The 19,467-nt window shown below is 36.6% G+C and overlaps 1 protein-coding gene across 2 annotated transcripts in view; it reads left to right on the top strand.

Annotated features, from left to right (window-relative positions):
- Positions 1-19,467, top strand: part of fras1 (Fraser extracellular matrix complex subunit 1) — a 120,384-nt gene that overhangs the window by 16,631 nt on the left and 84,286 nt on the right. For both annotated transcript variants that reach the window (XM_079607018.1, XM_079607019.1), the window contains exons 3-4: positions 18,527-18,634; positions 19,123-19,215. In XM_079607018.1, the coding sequence (XP_079463144.1) occupies positions 18,527-18,634; positions 19,123-19,215 (201 nt within the window). The remainder of the gene's footprint in view (positions 1-18,526; positions 18,635-19,122; positions 19,216-19,467) is intronic.

Consider the following 19,467-nt stretch of genomic DNA (forward strand, 5'->3'; position numbering starts at 1 on the left):
TATTATTTTTTATTTTTTAACGAGACCTACCTAAGTGTTTGTGGTGATTATGTCATATATTAATACAAATGTCAAAATGTAGTCGTTTATAAATCAAGCACTATGATAAATGTGTTTTGAGATCGACACATTTATCTTCAAGGAATATTGTTCAAGGAACCACATGAAAATTAGTCTTTATTAATTGATGATCTGCCCCTGTAATTTGTTGGAAAAGGAACAAAAGTTGTGCTACTACTAGTGTTCATTTCACCGGGAAACTGAAGTGAATTGTGGGTACGTTTTAGGAGATTTGAAAAAATGTAGGTAGAAGCACGTTTTTTTCCAATGAGCCCATGTTGGATTTTTAACAACTGGAATGGAAACATAGCTTGTGAGAGTTGTAAGTCTCTTAATGGCAAATAGTCCCTTAGATCTGCTAATTGTTTCTACTTCTAATCTACTGTACATAACATGACATCAGCCACTTCTGGTAACCTTTCCCTCTTCTCTTCTTTTCTTTTCTGTTTTATTTTTGTATTATTTTTTGAAAGAAGAGGTCTATAGCTGCTTTCAGTCTTTATCTTTGTGCCCAATATCAGATATAGTACAACTGTTCAGAGCTATTTGTAGAACACCAGGTCAGGGAAATATGTACTAGCATGTGTTACATTCAGCGTTGTCTCTCTCTCAGAGGAAGCTGATATACCAATGTGTGAATGTTTGCTTGTCAGACTAAGCACAGAAGCAAAGACATTGTCTAGAGCCTGTCCATTCCTCTTTTCTCTTCCTGAGGTTCTCTACCCTTGGGCTTTTTCTGTTTCTATTTGTTTGGACCTCCTAGTTGTAAAAAGCTTACTTCTAGCTCTAGGGACGGAAGAAGTGCATGGGAAGGTCAGATGTTCTCTATCTTGAATTACTGTACACACAAAGTAATTAAGGTGCACTTTGATGAACCATGCTTGGGGAGGTTGGCTCAGAGAGGCTGCGTTTAGAAAGTACGGCTCTATAGTAACAAGTACCTTTAAAACAGCCTTGACTCCTTGATAGAGCTGTTAGGAACAAGAGCACATGTCTCATGTTTTAATCTCAAACAAAACTTCAAAGCCTCCCCTTGAGGCCTGACTAGATTGGAAAGTTTGACATATTAAACCAAAAACCTCATCGTCAGCTTCCGTCTTTCATCAATCTCTGTTTACTAGACTTCAAACCTGATCTTTACCTATAGGTGAACTGCAGATCATTTCCATAAAGAGTGCTAATTAGTGTTTATTGTATGTTCTCACTCCTGCAGTTTTCAATAAATATTTGATGCAATTCCGGGTTTAATGTCTAAATTAATTAATTCTTAATAATTAATAAATTGAATTAATAAATTAATAATTATTTTTATGAGAATATCACACCTATTGCTAAATCGTTGAAAATTAAATGACTTTTTTAGCCTTAGTGAAGGTGTCACACTGTTTTAGGTTGTGATTGTCTCAGTCTCAGACTGTTTAATACAAATTATACACAAAATTGGAAAGCAATTCCTCAAAAGTTCTAATCCAGGGTGTGTTTGCCAAAAGCATACATTGTTTTCAAGACATAATTTCCAACATTTAAAGGTACACTGTGTAGTTTTTTAAAGTATTTTATTAGCTAAAATCAATGTCTTTATTCATAAATATGTCCTCATTTGGTGTAAAATGACCTCTGCCAATGACTTATCCTCATAAGCGAAGAATTTCTTATCTTTATTAACATTGGACAGGTAAGTCCAAGGAGGCTTCCATGTCGTTCCGCCATTTTGAAAAACTATAATAGCAGAGGGGGACAAAAAGCACTAGCCTACTTCACCGCATTTCCATGACGCGTTTTCGTTCAGAGCCAGTGTCACGTGACTGAAACCAGCTGAAACGGACAAGGAGATCAGTGAGAGGCGCTTGTCACTATCCCGGCAAATTTGAAAGGCTGCACTGTTTGAAATAACGAACCTCAGCACCTGAAGTGCTATTGGAAGACATGTTGTCATAGCTTAACGGCTACCGTAGTTGCAACACGCATTTGAAAAAGCGAGGCGCTAGAGAGCACTACTATTCGTTTGAATGCAAAATACAATTTCACCGCCTGATGGGAGACATTCCCACACAATGTACCTTTAATTAATTGTGGTTGGAGCTACCACTTTCGACCTGTGATTGTAAGCACAGTTTCTTGTTAGCTGTTCCACAGAAGAGAGAAAATCATACAGGTTTGAAACAACATAAAGTTGAGGGGGATCTTTCCCTTTAAGGTTATCGTGAGATGAAATTTCATGTTCCCGAGAGGTCGTAGTCTTAAATAAGACAACCCGAATTTGTCTTGTTTGTGTGGGCTGTTGTTGTTCCTTCAAGCTGCACGTTTGCTTATGGTTAAGCTATAATGTCTCCTGTATGAATTTTCACCTTCACCCACTGAGCTACACTGTGTGAGGGCATGGCCTGACATTTGCAAGAGAAAATTAGTATGGTATTGCTTGAATAGTTTGTTTGATATTAATGCTAGAAGTATGATACTGAGTGTTGCTCAGACTGGATGTTAGTGCACTGTAGCCTTTGGCTCAGCTCCACCAACACATTCCCATTATTTACATCTTTAGCATTGCTAATACTCCTAGTTCCTGTTCCCTTAAGTACATGACTATCTCTGAGGTTTTTCGCTCAGGGCAAAGTAGACAGGAACTTGTTTTTCAGTGTTACACCAGAACGACAGCTCCTCCAGCTCTGGTGTCCCTTGTTTTCTCCCGGAGTTTTCCACCCTGAAAGAATAGTACTCTTAGCATATTTAAGATGAGTTTCTTTTTTAAAACTCTCTCTCTCTGTTGGGTTATTGATTATAAAATGACATACAAGGGATTTTTAAATTTGATAAGTTCTAACTTCTAATGCATTCTGGTATTTTGGTACACGCTCTTTTTATAGCTTTTCCATGTACGCAATCTCTTATTTAGAAATGCTGTTTGAAGCATGCAGGCAGTATTACTGTTGCACTGGACCCTGAATACAGTGCAAGGCATCTGAGGTATATAAGTGTTAGCTGTTTTCTTTATGGAGTCACAAATAGCTGTCCGGCAGTATCATATTTGCCTTTCAAATATAGGCCAATCCATGGCGACCTTACTACAGTCATTAGTCTGCTGGCACCCGGCAATCAACGAGTGGAATGCTATACATGCACTGCTGTTATTCAAAGGGCATGAGTGTTTCTGGAATGCAGTATACAGTATGCACATAAAACAATAAATGTAATCTAACTAAATGTACTCTATTGCTTATGTATGTATGTAGCATAGGATTGGGGATTTAGAAAGCATTCATATTGATGTTGTATTATTTTCACCCTATATACAGTTTCAACAAAGTTAAAATAGAAACTTATTTCCTGCCGTGGCGCCAGGGTCAGCGGTTTTTCGGATGCATTCAAAGCCAGTATGCTAAAATAATCTCCGGATGGTTATAGGAGCATCATGGGGTTTACTAAATTCGGATGGGACTGAATTAAATATAACAGAACACCTGCTTTAGCAATCTGGGTGTAGGTAAAGAATCATTCCTGCAAAAATCCATGAGCTCAGCATGTGCTGTAATGTATAATAAGAAGTCAATATTACACCAGACCGAATGGAAATTGGAAATACGTTAATATATGACAGCTACATCTTTTTTTCTTTTTTTTCTTTTTTTTTTGCTCACTTGTTTTGGGTGTTAGGCAGTATTGATTTTGGCCTGACCTTTTAAAGACTGGGAGGGGAGAGGACTGATTGAAATAGCTGTGTTCGGCTCAGACTGTGGAGACTCAAATCCATCTTTGAAAACATCATCTTAAATTGTTAAACCTACCCCTCAGACTTGTAAACGTTGAGACCAACTGGGCAGTAAGCTATAAACCATTCAGGAGATACCTGAGTCAGTCCATTCTTACATTTCCAGACCGACAAATTGATTGAAACTAAACACTTTCTCTGTCCACGAGGCTCTGTTCCCGCAGGATAATGCACTGTAATGGGAAGGAAATGAGTGTGCCATTCAGTGCCAGTCAAGCCTGTTCTTTGGCCATCATTACCCTCTATGGCCCTTTCTCTAATCGAGAAGAGTTAGAGAGTGGGGAAATTTGCTTTACTTACCTGCTATTTTCCATTCTCCTGTTTAATTAAATTGTATATTATTATTATTATTATTATTATTATTATTATTCATGACAACTGAATAATATATTTTTCAGAAAATACTTTTGATACTTACAATACTTACAAAAACTTTTGATGCTTGAGTTTCATATTTAAGAATGTAAAACTGATTTATCATATATATATACAAATTTAGTACAAAATTATGTTCAAAATTTTTTTTTGCTGAAAGCCGTTTTAAAGATGCCACACATCATTGAATTGATGTCCGTGTAATGATATTCAAAGTAAAATATGAAATTAGTCATTAAAAGGTTAATGGCTACCTTGTAACGTTTTCTTAATTTTGAATTCCTTAATGCATCTGTATATGAATGTTGGAACAGATTTAAAATGGCTCACTCAGGAACAGCCTACGGAAATCTTTAATTGTTGTTGCGTACCTGAATTCTTCAGGACCTGAGAGCACAGCTGTTGTGTCAAATACTCCTGTCACTGCAAATGCATTTGCCCCATTAAGACTGCCATGCTCGTACAAGCAGATTGGTCTATGTTCAGCATCCACAAACACCACAGGAAGTTAAAAGAAAAGGTGCCACAATCATTTTAAACCTCCAGGGAGGAGTGTAGTGAGAAGGGGGAAACTGATTACTGTGGAATACTGTAGCAGAAAAATCACCAGCTCTCTGTGAATACCTACTCAGTTATTTATGAAATTTGTTATACGCTTGCTTTTCAGGGCAAATAGCAGTAATTCCAAGTGTACATGGAACGTCTCTGAGGCACAAGTTCAGGGGCTTTTTGTATAAATGTTTTATATGTACAAAATGGCCTTCAAAAACTTTTCTTGGGAATGTGCATTTCTTCATAAACATTTGGCCATGCACACTTTCACTGTTGTCAGTATTTTAGCTTGCCGTAGATAGTAATGAAATAATCGAATGCTGAAATGGGCAGGTCACGATCAAAAAGCAATTAATAATGTGGTCAGCAAAATTCACTGAACTCATGTTGCAACAGAAGCACTAAAGTGCAAACACTAAATGTTTACTTTTGTCAATAGATATAACTTTAATTTAATCTGTGTATAGTTAACAAGCAATGTGCAAACAGCTTTGACCAACATGGTTTTGAGGCATGCTGGGCTATGATTCCTACAATTTATCAGATGGTAGTGTTGGTAACTGACTTCAAACTCAAGCTGTGCGTATCATCTTTTATTCATTGAACTCTCAGTTTCTCAGCTCCTCACATCCAGAAAGAGCGAGAGTGAAGAAATTGCTTGCCACATATGGTGATAGAACAGGCCAGTGCCATAACGAAGCTCAATGACAAACAATGTTTGGACTCGTTGAACGTTACAGTACTACTGTGCAGTCCTACTGTCACGGGTGGATGCAGGCAAATAGACGAAGTTTTAATCAAAAGAATAAATAAAAAAACAGGGAAAGCAACACACTAAATGTAAGAGTGACAGGACAACAAACAGAGGAAGAGGAGGAACTTAAGTACTGAGACAATTAAAGGTAATTAGCGATACACAGCTGAAACAGACTCATACTGATGGTGACCATGGTAACAAAGGAGTGGTGGAAAAATCTAACAAAGGAAGACATGTGACTAATGAAAACAAACTAAATGTCCATGAAAACTAAGGGGCTGTTTACACGACACCGTTTTAAACTGAAAACATAAAACTTTTTATGTGTTTTGGCCGTTCATTTAGGCTATGTTTACACGGAAACGATCTGAAGAGAAAACGCAAAAGTGGCGTTGCGTTATCACTTTTTATTCTGCGTTTAGACGAGCGTTATGGGGGGGAAATCTGCATGCATATGGTGACGCAAAAGTGTGTGAAATTCGATGTAGTATGCACTCCAGGCGGCTAGGTGGCAATGTGAAGCACTGAAAGTGAAAGAGACGCTGACACTGTTTTTCATGTTTAATACGGTAAAGCTGCTGCTTTAACCCTCGGTGCTCTTCGCGTGGTGCTCAAACATTATTTTATTTTTTTGTCAATAAAATGAATACTATATTTTAGTTTGATAATGTTTTGTTATTTTCCTGTACTGGCGCATAACTGTGACGTAAATGTGTACGCGACGAGAGCCACCGTGAGCAGATCGGTGCCTTCACTGTCTAGCAGACTTTTGCGTTTTTACCCTTTAGACGGGAACACGACGGTGGAGCGTTTTTAAGATTTCCACTCTGGAGGGTGGTTTCAGTTTTTTGCATTTTTAAGCCCCAAAAACGCCGTCGCCGTCTAAACGAAAGGCACATCTGATAAAATATTTTTACGTTTACACAACTTACAAAATACACAAACTTTTGAAAACGGTCTCTGTGTAAACAACAAAAACACGAATCTCTGAAAACGATGACGTCCTGCACATGCGTATTACGTGTTTATCTAGTGTTTCATTGCCATATAAAGGCCTGGCAGCAGAATACAGCATTTTTAGTCGTTTTTCGCGGATCCGTTTGAATGGGGATCGTTTTGAAAATGGTGTCGTTTCTACGCGGAAAACTCATTTTTAAGCAGAATCGTTGTCGTGTAAACAAACTGAACATAACTGTGACACCTACAAAGATTTGTCTCGTAATACTGGATGCAGAACTGCAAAGGATCACCCACAAGGGATTGGTGAGGATTTTTTAATTTAATTTAATTTAATTTAATTTAATTTAATTTAATTTAATTTAATTTAATTTAATTTAATTTAATTTAATTTAATTTAATTTAATTTAATTTAATTTAATTTAATTGTTTTTCATTTAATTGTTTTTCATTTAATTGTTTTTCATTTAGTTTCTCATTTTGTTTCTTGGTTTCGTTTCTGCTTTAGTTTTGTTTTTTTGTTTGTTTAGTTTCGTTTCACTTTTTATTTTATTTTATTTTGCTGTTTTGTTTTTTGACTGACATCAAGTCAAACTTGTTCACACTGACAGCCTGTAACATCTTTTTGTTGCACAGATTCTGTTGTAGTATGCAAACTTTTATACATGAGGGCTTAGCTTCTAGGAGCAATACTGATTAACAATCTATTCTTGTTAGTGTTCTCTGGAACAACCTGTATTTCAGCAGTGAAAAAGTAAATTGTACCAATGACCCGGAGTACCCTTTTTTAATCCCAAACATATGCTTATAATCCTCTTAGTACAGGCCTTTTTTGTTAAATGTCTAGCTCCCCTTTCAGTCCTTGTATTGAATCTGGAGGGAGCAGAGATAGGCTCAGTGCAGTTGTCCTCCAAATTTGACATCCATCTGTCTCCAGCCCTCAATGGGGTTTGGCTCAGCCGCAAACCTCTTGAGTGTCGCTCAAAAGTTTTGTGATTGACTGCAGTTTTTTCCTCACAGTCGGCCTGTTTGCTCTGATAGGCTCCTGCTGGCCTCTAAAGCTGTCAAAGCTCTGAGCAATTTGTAATCCATACATCCTCATTTCCGCCCCATGGCCCAGTCCTTGCCCGGTCTGCCCTCAGGTATACCGTTCCAATGATAATTGATACAGGTTGCAGGATCAACATTATTATTTTCAACTCCAGTCTAATTTGGCAAAGGTGAACGTCTCAAATATTATTATAGTGGCATTGATATACAAATCAAATTCAAAATGTAGCAGCAAGCAGCGATTATCGGGCTTCAAGTGTTTTAAGGCCTTTAAGCATACACGTAAAAAAGTTATGATGTTTTTTTTAGCAAGCATTATAGATCAAAGATGGAAAATACAATTTACAGCCAATGCAGGCAGTTTAGAAGGACATACATGGCTTTTAAAGCCTTTTTTTCACAATTTTTAACAGTTAAAGTGGCACCTAGGCCTGATGTCCATAAAAGTCTCCATGCTTCTTTAGAATCGTGTGACGCATGTGCACACCCAATTCCTTGAAGTTCTACGCACATCAGGCAGATAGAGGGCCATTTTCATGGGATTTGCCATAGAAATACAGATTTGTTTTACACCTTTTTAACAGTTATAGCCCCACCAATTGGGACGATCTCCATAAAAGTTTGTGTGCTTCTTTAGAATCATGTGCTCCTCTAATGATGCGAAGTTCTGAGTTTTCGTCTATGAATGATAAGCTGTTGGGTAGACTTGGCCACGCCTATTTCTTAATGACTCAGCTATAGCTATCCAAAGGCAAAAGTATTTTATTTTTTATTTTTTATAATTATCGACCTAGAGAGTTCCAAGAATTCCGCAGGGGTTTTACGAGGTTGTGCCAAAAACCTAGGACTAGTTCACCAAAGTTGGTTTTTGAAATAATCTCCAATATTTAAACAACGATTCGATATACAGCGGCAGTCCTAGAGGCAAAGTTGCTCAGAATGAGGAGTTCTACCATGCGGTATGAATGCTGTGGGCGTGTGCGAAAAATCGCACGGTATACAATCCTTTATTCACATGAAAAATGCAAAGGCACGGAAAAAACCTAGGACTAGTTTACAAAAGTTGTTTTTCCAAAAAATTCAAAATACCCTAAATTTAGCCAGGGCAACTATCGAATCCGATAGGGGCGAGCTTTGGAGACATTGTAGACGGTGCGAGTAATACCAGCCCTCAAAGTTTTAAATCTCTACGACTTAAGGTTTGGTCTGCCCGATCACTTTAAGGGGAGAATGCTGATCTTGGGAAAATGTAACAATTACAATAGGGTTTCAGCGCTACACAGATGGACACTTAAGACTTTTATATTTAGCTGCAGCTCTGTAAAGCATTGAGTGACAACAACCTGTTCCAGGTTAAATATTGATTGAGTGCCAATAAGAAATGTTTTGATTCATACAAAGGCCAGTATGCCAGATGAGAATTAAATCGATACCCATGCACAATGTTCCTCGACAGACCACTGTTTACACAAACCATAGTCTAAGGCTGCATTTTAGTCAATAGTCTGGGGCAGCAGAGGTCCTCAACAGAGTGTTTGCTAAGGGTTTTGTTTTCATTTTAGAATTTTTATTTTAATATAGAATACATAAACACCCATAACTAATGTAGAAAGTGCTACACACTGTCATAGCTTGCAAAAAGAAAAAAGAAAAAAAAACACAAAGTTTTGTATACAAACATACACATCTCTCAAAAAAAAAAACATTTGAGAGCTTTGTCAGGCATTTAATTTTTTTTTTCTTTAATTGAATTTGTCATCTGCATTTCTTTCCAATGACACTCATCTGCATGTCCAACATTTTGAATCCCTTTAGAATGCGTTTTAAACAGCATTGATGAGTCCCCTACAGTTCTTCATGTTTTTTGTTTTAATGTAATTAGTTTTATTCATACAAAATAATTAAAAAGTTTGGAGTCAGTAAGTGACAGTAAAGATATTTGCAAAGTTACAAAATATTTATATCTCAAATACATTAATCAAAGAATCCTGAAAAATAATAATCATGACTTCCATAAAAGTATTAAGTAGCACAACTGTTTTCAACATTGATAAAAATGGTTCATGAGCAGTAAATCATCACATTAGAATGATTTTTGAAGGATCATGTGACACTGGAGACTGGAGACTGGAGTTAAAGTTGCTGAAAGTACAGCTTTGTCATCACAGGAATAAATTACTTTTAAAAAATATAGTAAAATAGAAAACAGGTATTTTAAATATACTAATATTTCACAATCTTAACTTGTTTTTGAAAAACATCAAAAAATCTTTCCTACAAACATTTTGAATTGTAGTGTATGTATAGACGAAATTTATATTTCTGGTTAAATTTATATTTGCTAGCAAAATAAATGACCAAGAGTGAACCGACTCCTCTGTTGGTATAAATCTGTTTGATCATCCATGCAGCACATTGTTAACCATTAACACACCGCCTGCATTCTTCAGTGTCGGAAACAGCACTCTTAAAGTGGTTCCTTTTCCATGGCAAATCTCCCACATTGTTTGACCAATCCCGCCCCAAGAACAGGTTTTCCACAAAGCCAGTTTTTGTAAATAATTTACCATCACTCTTTCACTATACCTGAGCCTTCCAAAGAGCATTTTGTGTACACAGGCAGAGTGCGCAGGTGAACAGATTTACCTGGCTAGAGTGCAGTGTTGTTGTTTTCCCTGTCATCTGTCAAGATTTTTAGCATTAATAATTCAATAGGTGTGTAGGGCAGAAGTGCTCATTGAGGTGAAGTGAACTTTTAATTTGTATTTTTTTATGTCAAAGTTATATACCCTGGATGACTGAAGTGGCACATGCTTTTTGTAGTTTGTATTAAGGTACAAATAATGTGAAAATCATGTATAAATCATCTGTTAATGTAAATAAAGCATTGCTGACAGAATAAAGATTGAGCTTAATTAGTGGCATTGATATAGTTAATATTTTAATGCTTTCAACATAAGTAAAGCTCTTGACTTTTTCATATATTTTTTATTAAAAATAACAAGCTGTAAGACAGAAACGGTGAATTATTAAAAGGTGTCTGCACTGGTCATGGTGTTTGACCACATCCAGAGGAGTTTATCTAAAAAAAAAAAAACCCCGCTTGATCTTCCTTTTCCTCCTTAATTTCCTCTTCACTACGTCATTGTTTTTTTTGTATCTTCTAACACTAAGTGTCTCCACTTATACCCTAATACACACCAATTATTTCAATGGCTCCATTATTCAGCTTCACTCTAAAAGCTTTAGTTAAACTGAAAGTTGCTTTTTGCAATAATATATCATATTATTTGAATGCAAACAACTAAAATGTCCATGATACATCCGCTCTGTAAATTTAAATACTTTTAAAAGTGTTGTCAAATTCTAAATGGCTTTTGAAACTTTCTCTTAGTTCCAAGAAACTTACAGCCACATTTATTCCTGTTTGTTTTTTTTCCTGAAAAGAATGACAGTGATGATGAAATGTCATTTAATGACAGTAATTCTTCTTATTTTCCTGCATCTATGACAATCAGGACTGTTTTCAGAGATGATTATTACTGTGCTTAAAGGTAGGGTAGGTCAGAATTGTCTAAAAAAAACTTTTATTCAAATTTGTTTAAACTGTCTTTATATACCAATGCATAATTAAAATGCAAGTACTCTGAAATAGAGAGTATGAAAAACTGAGTGACTCTAGTGTATTTAATCTTCTATAAGCACAGCTCATTAATTCCATTCACTCCCACCAAAAAACGGGTGCGCGACTGCGCGCACGTGGGCAGAGCCAGTAATAGCGGCGGTAGTCATGGCGACGGAGAGTGACAGTCGCGCAAGCCAATCCTGTGATTCGTCCCGAATGGAAATAATGAGCTGTGTTTATTGAAGATTAAACGGTCTAGAGTCACTCGATTTTTATACTCTTTTTATCAGAGTACTTACATTTTAATTATGCATTGATATATATAGAAAGTTTAATCAAATTTGGTAAAAAGTTTTTATATAAATCCTACCTACCCTACCTTTAAGAGGTTTCCAAGTCATTTACTAGGACATTTCCAAATGCAGTCAGTGATGAGATGTGAGTGGGACTAGAGCAGCACAACATAAAGGTGAAGCTATAATTTATTAGTTTCTTTTTATGTTGGAGCTAAACTATGTACATGTCTTGACAGCCTTCGTTTTATAGTCATAATTTCAGTGTTTACAAGGGGGACCAGAAGATTTTAAAGTGCACATGGAAAATTGAATTCACACTGAGTAGTGGAGATGAGGGAAGATACACGTTCAGTTTTCCATATGAGACACATCTCTACTCGTTCAGAAGAACGCAGTAATTATCACATTTGCTTTTGAATGGAAGAACTGTACAGGCTATTAAAAATAACAAAGAGAGAATAAATCCACTCTGGGACATTTAAATTAGTTTTAATATAAAAAGAAAGCATAATTAGATGCTTATAGTTGTAAAAGTTTCCACCTAAACGGTTTTATGATGTTTCTTCCTGCTTTAATTTCCCTAAACAAGATGTGACCATTTGAGCATATTTGTGCTGTGACAAATAGATTTAGACATCCTTTTTTTGGCAACCTTTTAGTCTCACCGCTTGCCTTGCAAGAAATTTGCATATAATAATGCTTGGCTGGCATAAGAAAGAAGTTGTGTAAAAGGCAATTGAAGTGCAGAAACTGAATACATTGGAATGTATTCAAGCCCATATTTATTCAAAGGAACAGCCGACATAGTGCTGTGTCTTTTACATGCCATCCTTTCATGAAACATGGTGCCAGATGTCCTTCATGCATTTTGCATCATGTTGTTAGTAAAGAGAGGGTCACCCATGGCTTCTTTTTTTCCACATATGCCCACTCTGCCCAGGAATGTCAGAGACAAGGTTTTGTAACAGAACACTATCAAATCTTATTATTATTTTTACTGGACTTGTGAACTTGCTGGGATTTTTGATCATGGTGATCCATGATGTTTTGTTTTATGAGCACCATATTTCATGTGAGTAATTAATTAATTAATCAATTAATTTAACAGAAACAAAATAGACAGCAAGTTGGACATTCTAAATCATTTTAAAAGTCTGTGGTTAGTAAGGTTTTTTTTCTCTCTCTGAAAGGGCAAATTAAATTGATCAAAGGTGAAGACAGGTTTCTATTAAGGTTTCTATTGTAAAGGGGTGGTATAATGACTTTTTCACTAGATGTAAAACAAGTATTTGATATCCTCAGAGTGTGTATGGGAAGTTTTAGCTCAAAATACCCCACAGATATTTGTATATAGCATGTTAAACTTGTCACTTTTTGAGGGTGAGCAAAAACGCACCGTTTTGTGTCTGTTCCTTTAAATGCAAATGAGCTGCTGCTCCCGGCACAGAGGGCGGAGCTTCAACTGTTTGTGTCCTTTTACCTCACACAGACATGCACTGAAAATGTTAAAAACTTTTAGCCTTTTATGTTCAAACCGGAGTCAGACAAAGATGGAGAGACTCAAGAAGAAGTGACAACATGTAGAAGCAACAGGACATTTCTAAATGATTAGTTGATGAATTTGTGTAGTTATCTTCTAGTCATTGATTAGTATATTCGATCATGATAATCTATAAATCACGTTCCCGGGGACGAAGTTTATGTAAATTTTAGGGTTGGTGATGTCACTAACCCGGGAGGAATGTCATTTAGTCCCTACCAGCCGTTTGTTGTAGTCCTTTTCTTTAAAAGCAAATATCTTCCTTTGCTTTGAACTTTTAGCATTGTAACTTTGCAGATGTTGTTTATGCTCAACATTACACACTAACTAAAGTTAAAAAAGTTTCATGAGCACCAAATCAACACACTAGAATGATTTCGGAAGGATTGTGTGACACTGTGACACTTTTTTAATTGTAATAATATTTCACAATATTACCGTTTTTACTGTATTGTTTATTAGGCTAAATAAATGCATTGTCAGCTTTGAATGGTATACAATGAAAACAATGCAAAACATTGCAACGCATTTTTACTGAATTACTGAATACTAAATTCTACAAAACCTCATCTACAGTGCTAGATTATCAGCTAGATTATCTTGGTGACAAATCAGCAGAATGTGCAGCAACAATGTAAAATACATCACAGAAAACCAAACGTTTAAGTTTGCAAGGCAAAAAAAATAAAATTTACAAGAATGCTTATTTTTAGAAACATTTAAAAATGTCTAGCTGCTTCGTCTTATACCCTCCATATAATTGATGTAGGGTGTGCTTACTTATCGTAAGATCTCTCAAACTGTAGGTTAAGTTGCATTGGTTGTAACTTTGGCCGTCAGCCACTGCTTTAGTGGACTGAATTGGCTGGGGGACACGATTTAGCACATTCTCTAATTGAATTAGTTCTTGGTTCTGGCTGATCTCGCACTGCCTAAATCAAGGCCAGCTCAATTTGGACTCAATTACCTTCTGCTTGCTTGGCTAGCAGTCTTTAGCTTATAGAATTGAAATAGGAACATTTACATGCGACCTTGAGGGTTTTAATCTTTTAATGTGATGTTTTCACCCAGATCGTTTTTTTTAAAAACTCCATTTAAATAGCCACTGTTGTTATTACTTTGAGTAGAAACTCACATGATACTTTAGAATGACACAGAAACAGAAGATAAATTGTTTTCTTCGCTATAGACAGTCTCAAATCATCCAGTGCACACAAGAGACCATTTGTCTGTGGGTAATGGTGTGTATCTGAATTGCACCTGAGTGGCCCACCAAATATGTCACATTACTTCCTCAGCTGATTTATCAAATATGTTCTGTCACACAAACTCTGGTGTGCCCTGGAGATTGTGCAGGTACACCTTACCCACAGTATGCCCCTGTTAGCTTAAACAAGTTAGTTGGACCAGATCCAGACCTATTTTTAGCTTCAGCAACAAGTGTCCTTATTTGTCGATTCTTCTCATACGTTGTTCCAAGCAGGCTCGGGGCCGGGGCTCATTCAAGCTTACTTTGTGTTTTAGACAACCCAATACATCAACCAAATAGCTTTTTTGACAGGGATACCCATTCTCTCTTCTTTTTGGGGAAGGTGTGTACGTGCCTCCAAAATCACCTTTAGAAAAACCTCAACTTTAGTGTGTAGGCCTAGTAATATAAGGTTTTACATTTAAGACAAAAAGGCAAAAGTATTATCTGAATGTAAAACTTTGTGGAAAATGTTCATAGTAACTGCATTGAACTACTGCACTGAAGTTGCTCTGCTGACACCTTTGTGAACTTAGAGAGAAAAGACTTACTATACATCAACCAGCAATAATCTTGTGACTGGTCATTGCAAATATAGCTCAGAAAAGTAAACTCTGAGAATTTTCTTTCTCATAACCGTTTGATGATTTGGGATGTAATGCAATTAAATTCAGACATTTTGAAATACCAATAATAGTTAATGGTTTTGGTTTGAATGAATAATAACAGTTTAAATTCGTCATGATATTTTGAATGCAGTATATACCTGATTGAAAACTTAAGTAACTGTGTTGCTCCTCATGGAAATGTTTTGTGACTCATTTTTAATTTAAAGATCTTAAATGTCAGAGGTTTTTCCTCACAACTAGCTTAAAGTACCCCTATTATGCTATTTTAAAGTTTACTAATTTAGTTTTGGAGGTCTTCTACAAGAGGTTTACATGCATCAAAAGTCAAAATAACACTTTCATTTTCTCCATAATATACACTACACATCACCACAATGATTCTCAAACAACTCGTTGAATGAATCAATGAGAATTGTTTGAGTGTTTGAGTGCTGAAGCAGCTCAGAGTAACGTTAGGTCAGTTATCGTCGCGATGGGCGAATCATTGCAGCACCAAATTAGAGTTAATATTAGCCAATTATTTCACAACTTTCATTATATACACTCAACAAAATATTGTGATTGGTCTACCGCTTACAATGTGTGTCTGTCCATTACCATAACTGAATTTTAGCTCACAAGGTTTTCTTAGTGATCAGCGATCAGCTTTGCCGAATTCACATTCACAAACAGCTATATTACACACTGCATGAAAGGGGATATTCGAAAAACCATAATAGGGGCACTTTAAATATATAATTTCACTAGACAGGTGTCAATCATAGACTGTTGTCATTTCCTTTGTATTACTTTTGTGCTTGGAGCACAAATTTTTGTGGCCTAATTTGTTCAGCTGACAAAAAAAAATCATTATCTCAAAGCTGTTACTTGCTCAAAAATGCACCAATCTCTGCTGGAGAAATACAACCAAAACTCCTAACCAGTCATTACTGAAATGAAAAATTCAAAACTTCAGGGCTTTGCTTATGTAACCAACTATGCAATATGAACATAATGTGAGTGAACAAGAAGCAGATGTTTTGATTCTTAATTTCTACCTGCAGACTGTTGTTTCAGACTAGCTCAGACTAATTCAAGTTCATTATCATTTGATTGGTTTGATAAAATTATAATTTTATGAAGGTTAGGAGTTTTGTGAGTAATATCCCACAGAGGGTTTTTATCAAATAATGATTAAGGTAAGACATCACAGAACACTTTTTCTTTTAAAGGGGTGGTTGATTATGATTTCACTTTTCTAACTTTAGTTAGTGTGTAATGTTGAGCATAAACAACAAAGTTACAACGATCAAAGTTCAAAGCTAAGGAAGATATTTGCTTATAAAGAAATCGTTTTTTAAGGACTACAACAAATGGCTGGTAGGGACTACACAACATTCCTCCAGGGTTAGTGCCATCACCAACCCTAAAATTTACATAAACCCCGCCCCCTGAACACGATTTATAGATTATCAAGACAGAATATGCTAATCAATGACTAGAAGATAACTACACAAGCTTCATAAATTCATCGACTAACCATTCAGAAATGTCGTGTTGCTTCTACATGTCACTTCTTGAGTCTCTCCATCTTTGTCTGAATCCAGTTGAACATAAAAGACTACAAGTTTTTGAAAATTTCAGTGCATGTCTGTGTGAGTGGAAGCTCTTGAAGCTCCGCCCCCTGTGCCACGAGCACCAGCTCATTTGCATTTAAAGGCACAGACACAAAACGGTGCGTTTTTGCTCATTCTTTCAATAGTATCTGTCTGCATCCTGCAAGACTTCAAGTTACGCCCCTTCAAGTTACGCCCCACTTCAAGTTACGCCCCTTCAAGTTACGTCAATTCAAGTAACACCAGTGACAAACAAATGGTGTATATGCGGTCTTTAAACAAATACACAAAAAATATAAAAAACCATCAAGCTGTCATATATGTGTATTCATAAAGTCAAATGGTAATCTAATAATGTGGTCTAAGTTTAAACGTTAGAAAAATATATCCATTTTAAGACATCTTGCCATAGAAGTGGACGTTTCTGTAGAATGACCTGCATCTGTGTGACACTCAGCGAGACAGATTGACAAGCTCAAAGTTCCAAACGCTTTGCTCTGCCCTTGCTGCGATGTAAAAGGCAGCAATATTACTTATACACTTTGATTTACACGGTTATCTCTGGAAAATATTATTACCGTTGACTCTATACGAGCTGGCATATTGCCGACAACATCTCGTTTTGAGTTTGACATATCGCGTGGTTCTGTGTGATTTGGACAACTTCAAGTTACACCCACTTCCTGTTACGCCCCTCTCTTGCAGTCCGCAGACAGACCCATCTCCATTCTTTAGCTTATTCTATAATTTAAAAATAGTTTTTAAAATTCTAATAATCTTTCATTTGAAGCTTGACAGCCTCAGTTCTCATTTACTTTCTTTTCGTGGAAAGGAGTGGTCATAATATTCTTCAAAAATGTCCTTTTGTGTTTCACAGAACAAAGAATGTCACATGTTCTTGGAATTATACATATTTTCATTTTTTAATGTACTATCCCTTTAACATATGAATGTATTCAAAGCTTATTTCCCCCATGACATGGCTAAATTTGTGCAATGTTACATTTTCACAATTTTAGCTGAATGTGCTGCTAACATTGTGTGGCATACACATCACATTAGATGTGTTTTTATAACACTAACATCTGAGATTATATCACCACCCTGGGCCTCTGGATACCACGGGCAGTTTGCTGAGATATTGGCTATCCTCAGATCTTTCTGAGCTAGCCATTCAAAGCCACACTGGGGCCATTCCCCATTAAGACATCTGTGCAGACTGTCACTTCAGAGGCTAGGTGCTGTGCTGAAATGCCCAACCCATCAACACTTGCTCAAAATGTCAGTTTGACAAGATGCCTCCTCAGGATAGCTGTCACTGTGTGTGATTTATAATACAACTGTACAGAATTTATGATCAGAAAGAGCATATTCAAAGTTTTGTGTATATAGTGTCACGTGTATCTTCTGTTTTGGTTTAGTTTTCAGTCATTGCTGTTCGGTTTTGCCTGAGTTCCCAGTCAGTCACTGATTCATCAAAAATAACTTTGTAATGTTTCATTCACCCTCACCTTTATTGAAGTTTTTGGAAAAACCCTGTTTGAGGACCAATCCAAAGTCCAGCATGGTTCTCTGTCTGTTTGGGTCTGCTTGGATTATTCAGGGAAAAGGCTAGCTTGACATAAAGGAGGCTCCTCCTCTGTTACCTCTCTGTTCATCTGATACCTTTAAACCAGGAGGTCCCCCAGGCAAGACTGATCTTAAAATACTAACGCAACCTCGTTTAGTCTTATCTGTTGATGCTCTAACATTTATTGTTGGAAATGGGGTTATGTGGGGTTAAATGCAAGATAGCTTTACTATTTCTAATGGCCATGTTAAATGGTTTCAGTTAAGACTTTCTAACAAATCGAACAAAAATATTCTGAAGCTTTTTTGAAAATGAATGATTGGGAATGTTTAGTGGGTTGGGAGATTACTGTTCTTGGAATAATTATTAGCGTGGACTCTATTTGACTTGTTTTATGTTTTCATCTCCAGATGTCAGGGACTTACTTTTTAGTGTTGATCAACTGAAAGTTGATGGCATTTGGTGTGCATGGATTTATGTCTTTGTACCTTTTTTTCTGTTATAGAACAATACATCATGGAAACCAGACACATGTCAAGACTGCATCTGCTATAATGATATTGTGATCTGCAAACCCACTCGCTGCCGAAATCCCCAATGTGACTTTCAGAGGGTAAGAATAAAGTAATTTCTCATAGGCAATTAAAAAGGGGCAATAACAGTGCCTGAGTAGATGAATGCTATGTTTGCTAGGAATGAAAGCGGCCAATTAAAGATTAATGCTCTTGGTTCAATTAAAACCAATACTAAGAACGCTGTTATAAACGGTTAGAATGAGGAGGGTTCCACCAATAACCATTTATAAGAGAATTCAATGTTACCTGGTTCTCAAAGGGTTTCTACAACAGTTAGTACTGGTCCTTAAAAGTGGTGTTGTTGCTGGTGACATCACTATGCTAGTTATTCACTGAATCATTCACAACTATATATCAATAATACTAAAATAACACTGGTTGCAAAGATTAATATTTTTGATCCCTTATTATGTATCATTGCTCCTGAGTCCCGATAAAGCTTTCTCTAAAGTACATTTTCATTCATAAAATCTATCTCTGGGATGCTAATGCATCTCTTGAAATGTTTCTTTGGATCTTTTCCAAGGGTGAACGCTTGAGAATCCCACCCAACAAGTGCTGTCCGGAATGTTTCGCGCAGTTGCCCGGCATCTGTCACCATGAAGGAATGGTTTATGGGGTAAGTGACACTTCTTATGACACAACTCCAATGAAAGATGCTCTAAGCCTCATCCTGTCCCTTAGCCAATCTTCCCACTTCTGGTCGAGCACCCGGCTTCGGGTTGATTGCTTCGTTTTGTGCACAAAGGCATTCTTGTTTGTGTTCCACTCTTCCCTGACAGAGCAAGCTTCTTTTTTGTCCCAATCACCCCCGCTAAAGAGCCACTTGGTGCTCTGTTTAGGATTCAAGCAGTGTAGCTTCCAAGTCAAG

This window comes from Phoxinus phoxinus (assembly GCF_949152265.1).
Source record: "Phoxinus phoxinus genome assembly, chromosome: 3".
Taxonomy (NCBI): domain Eukaryota; kingdom Metazoa; phylum Chordata; class Actinopteri; order Cypriniformes; family Leuciscidae; genus Phoxinus; species Phoxinus phoxinus.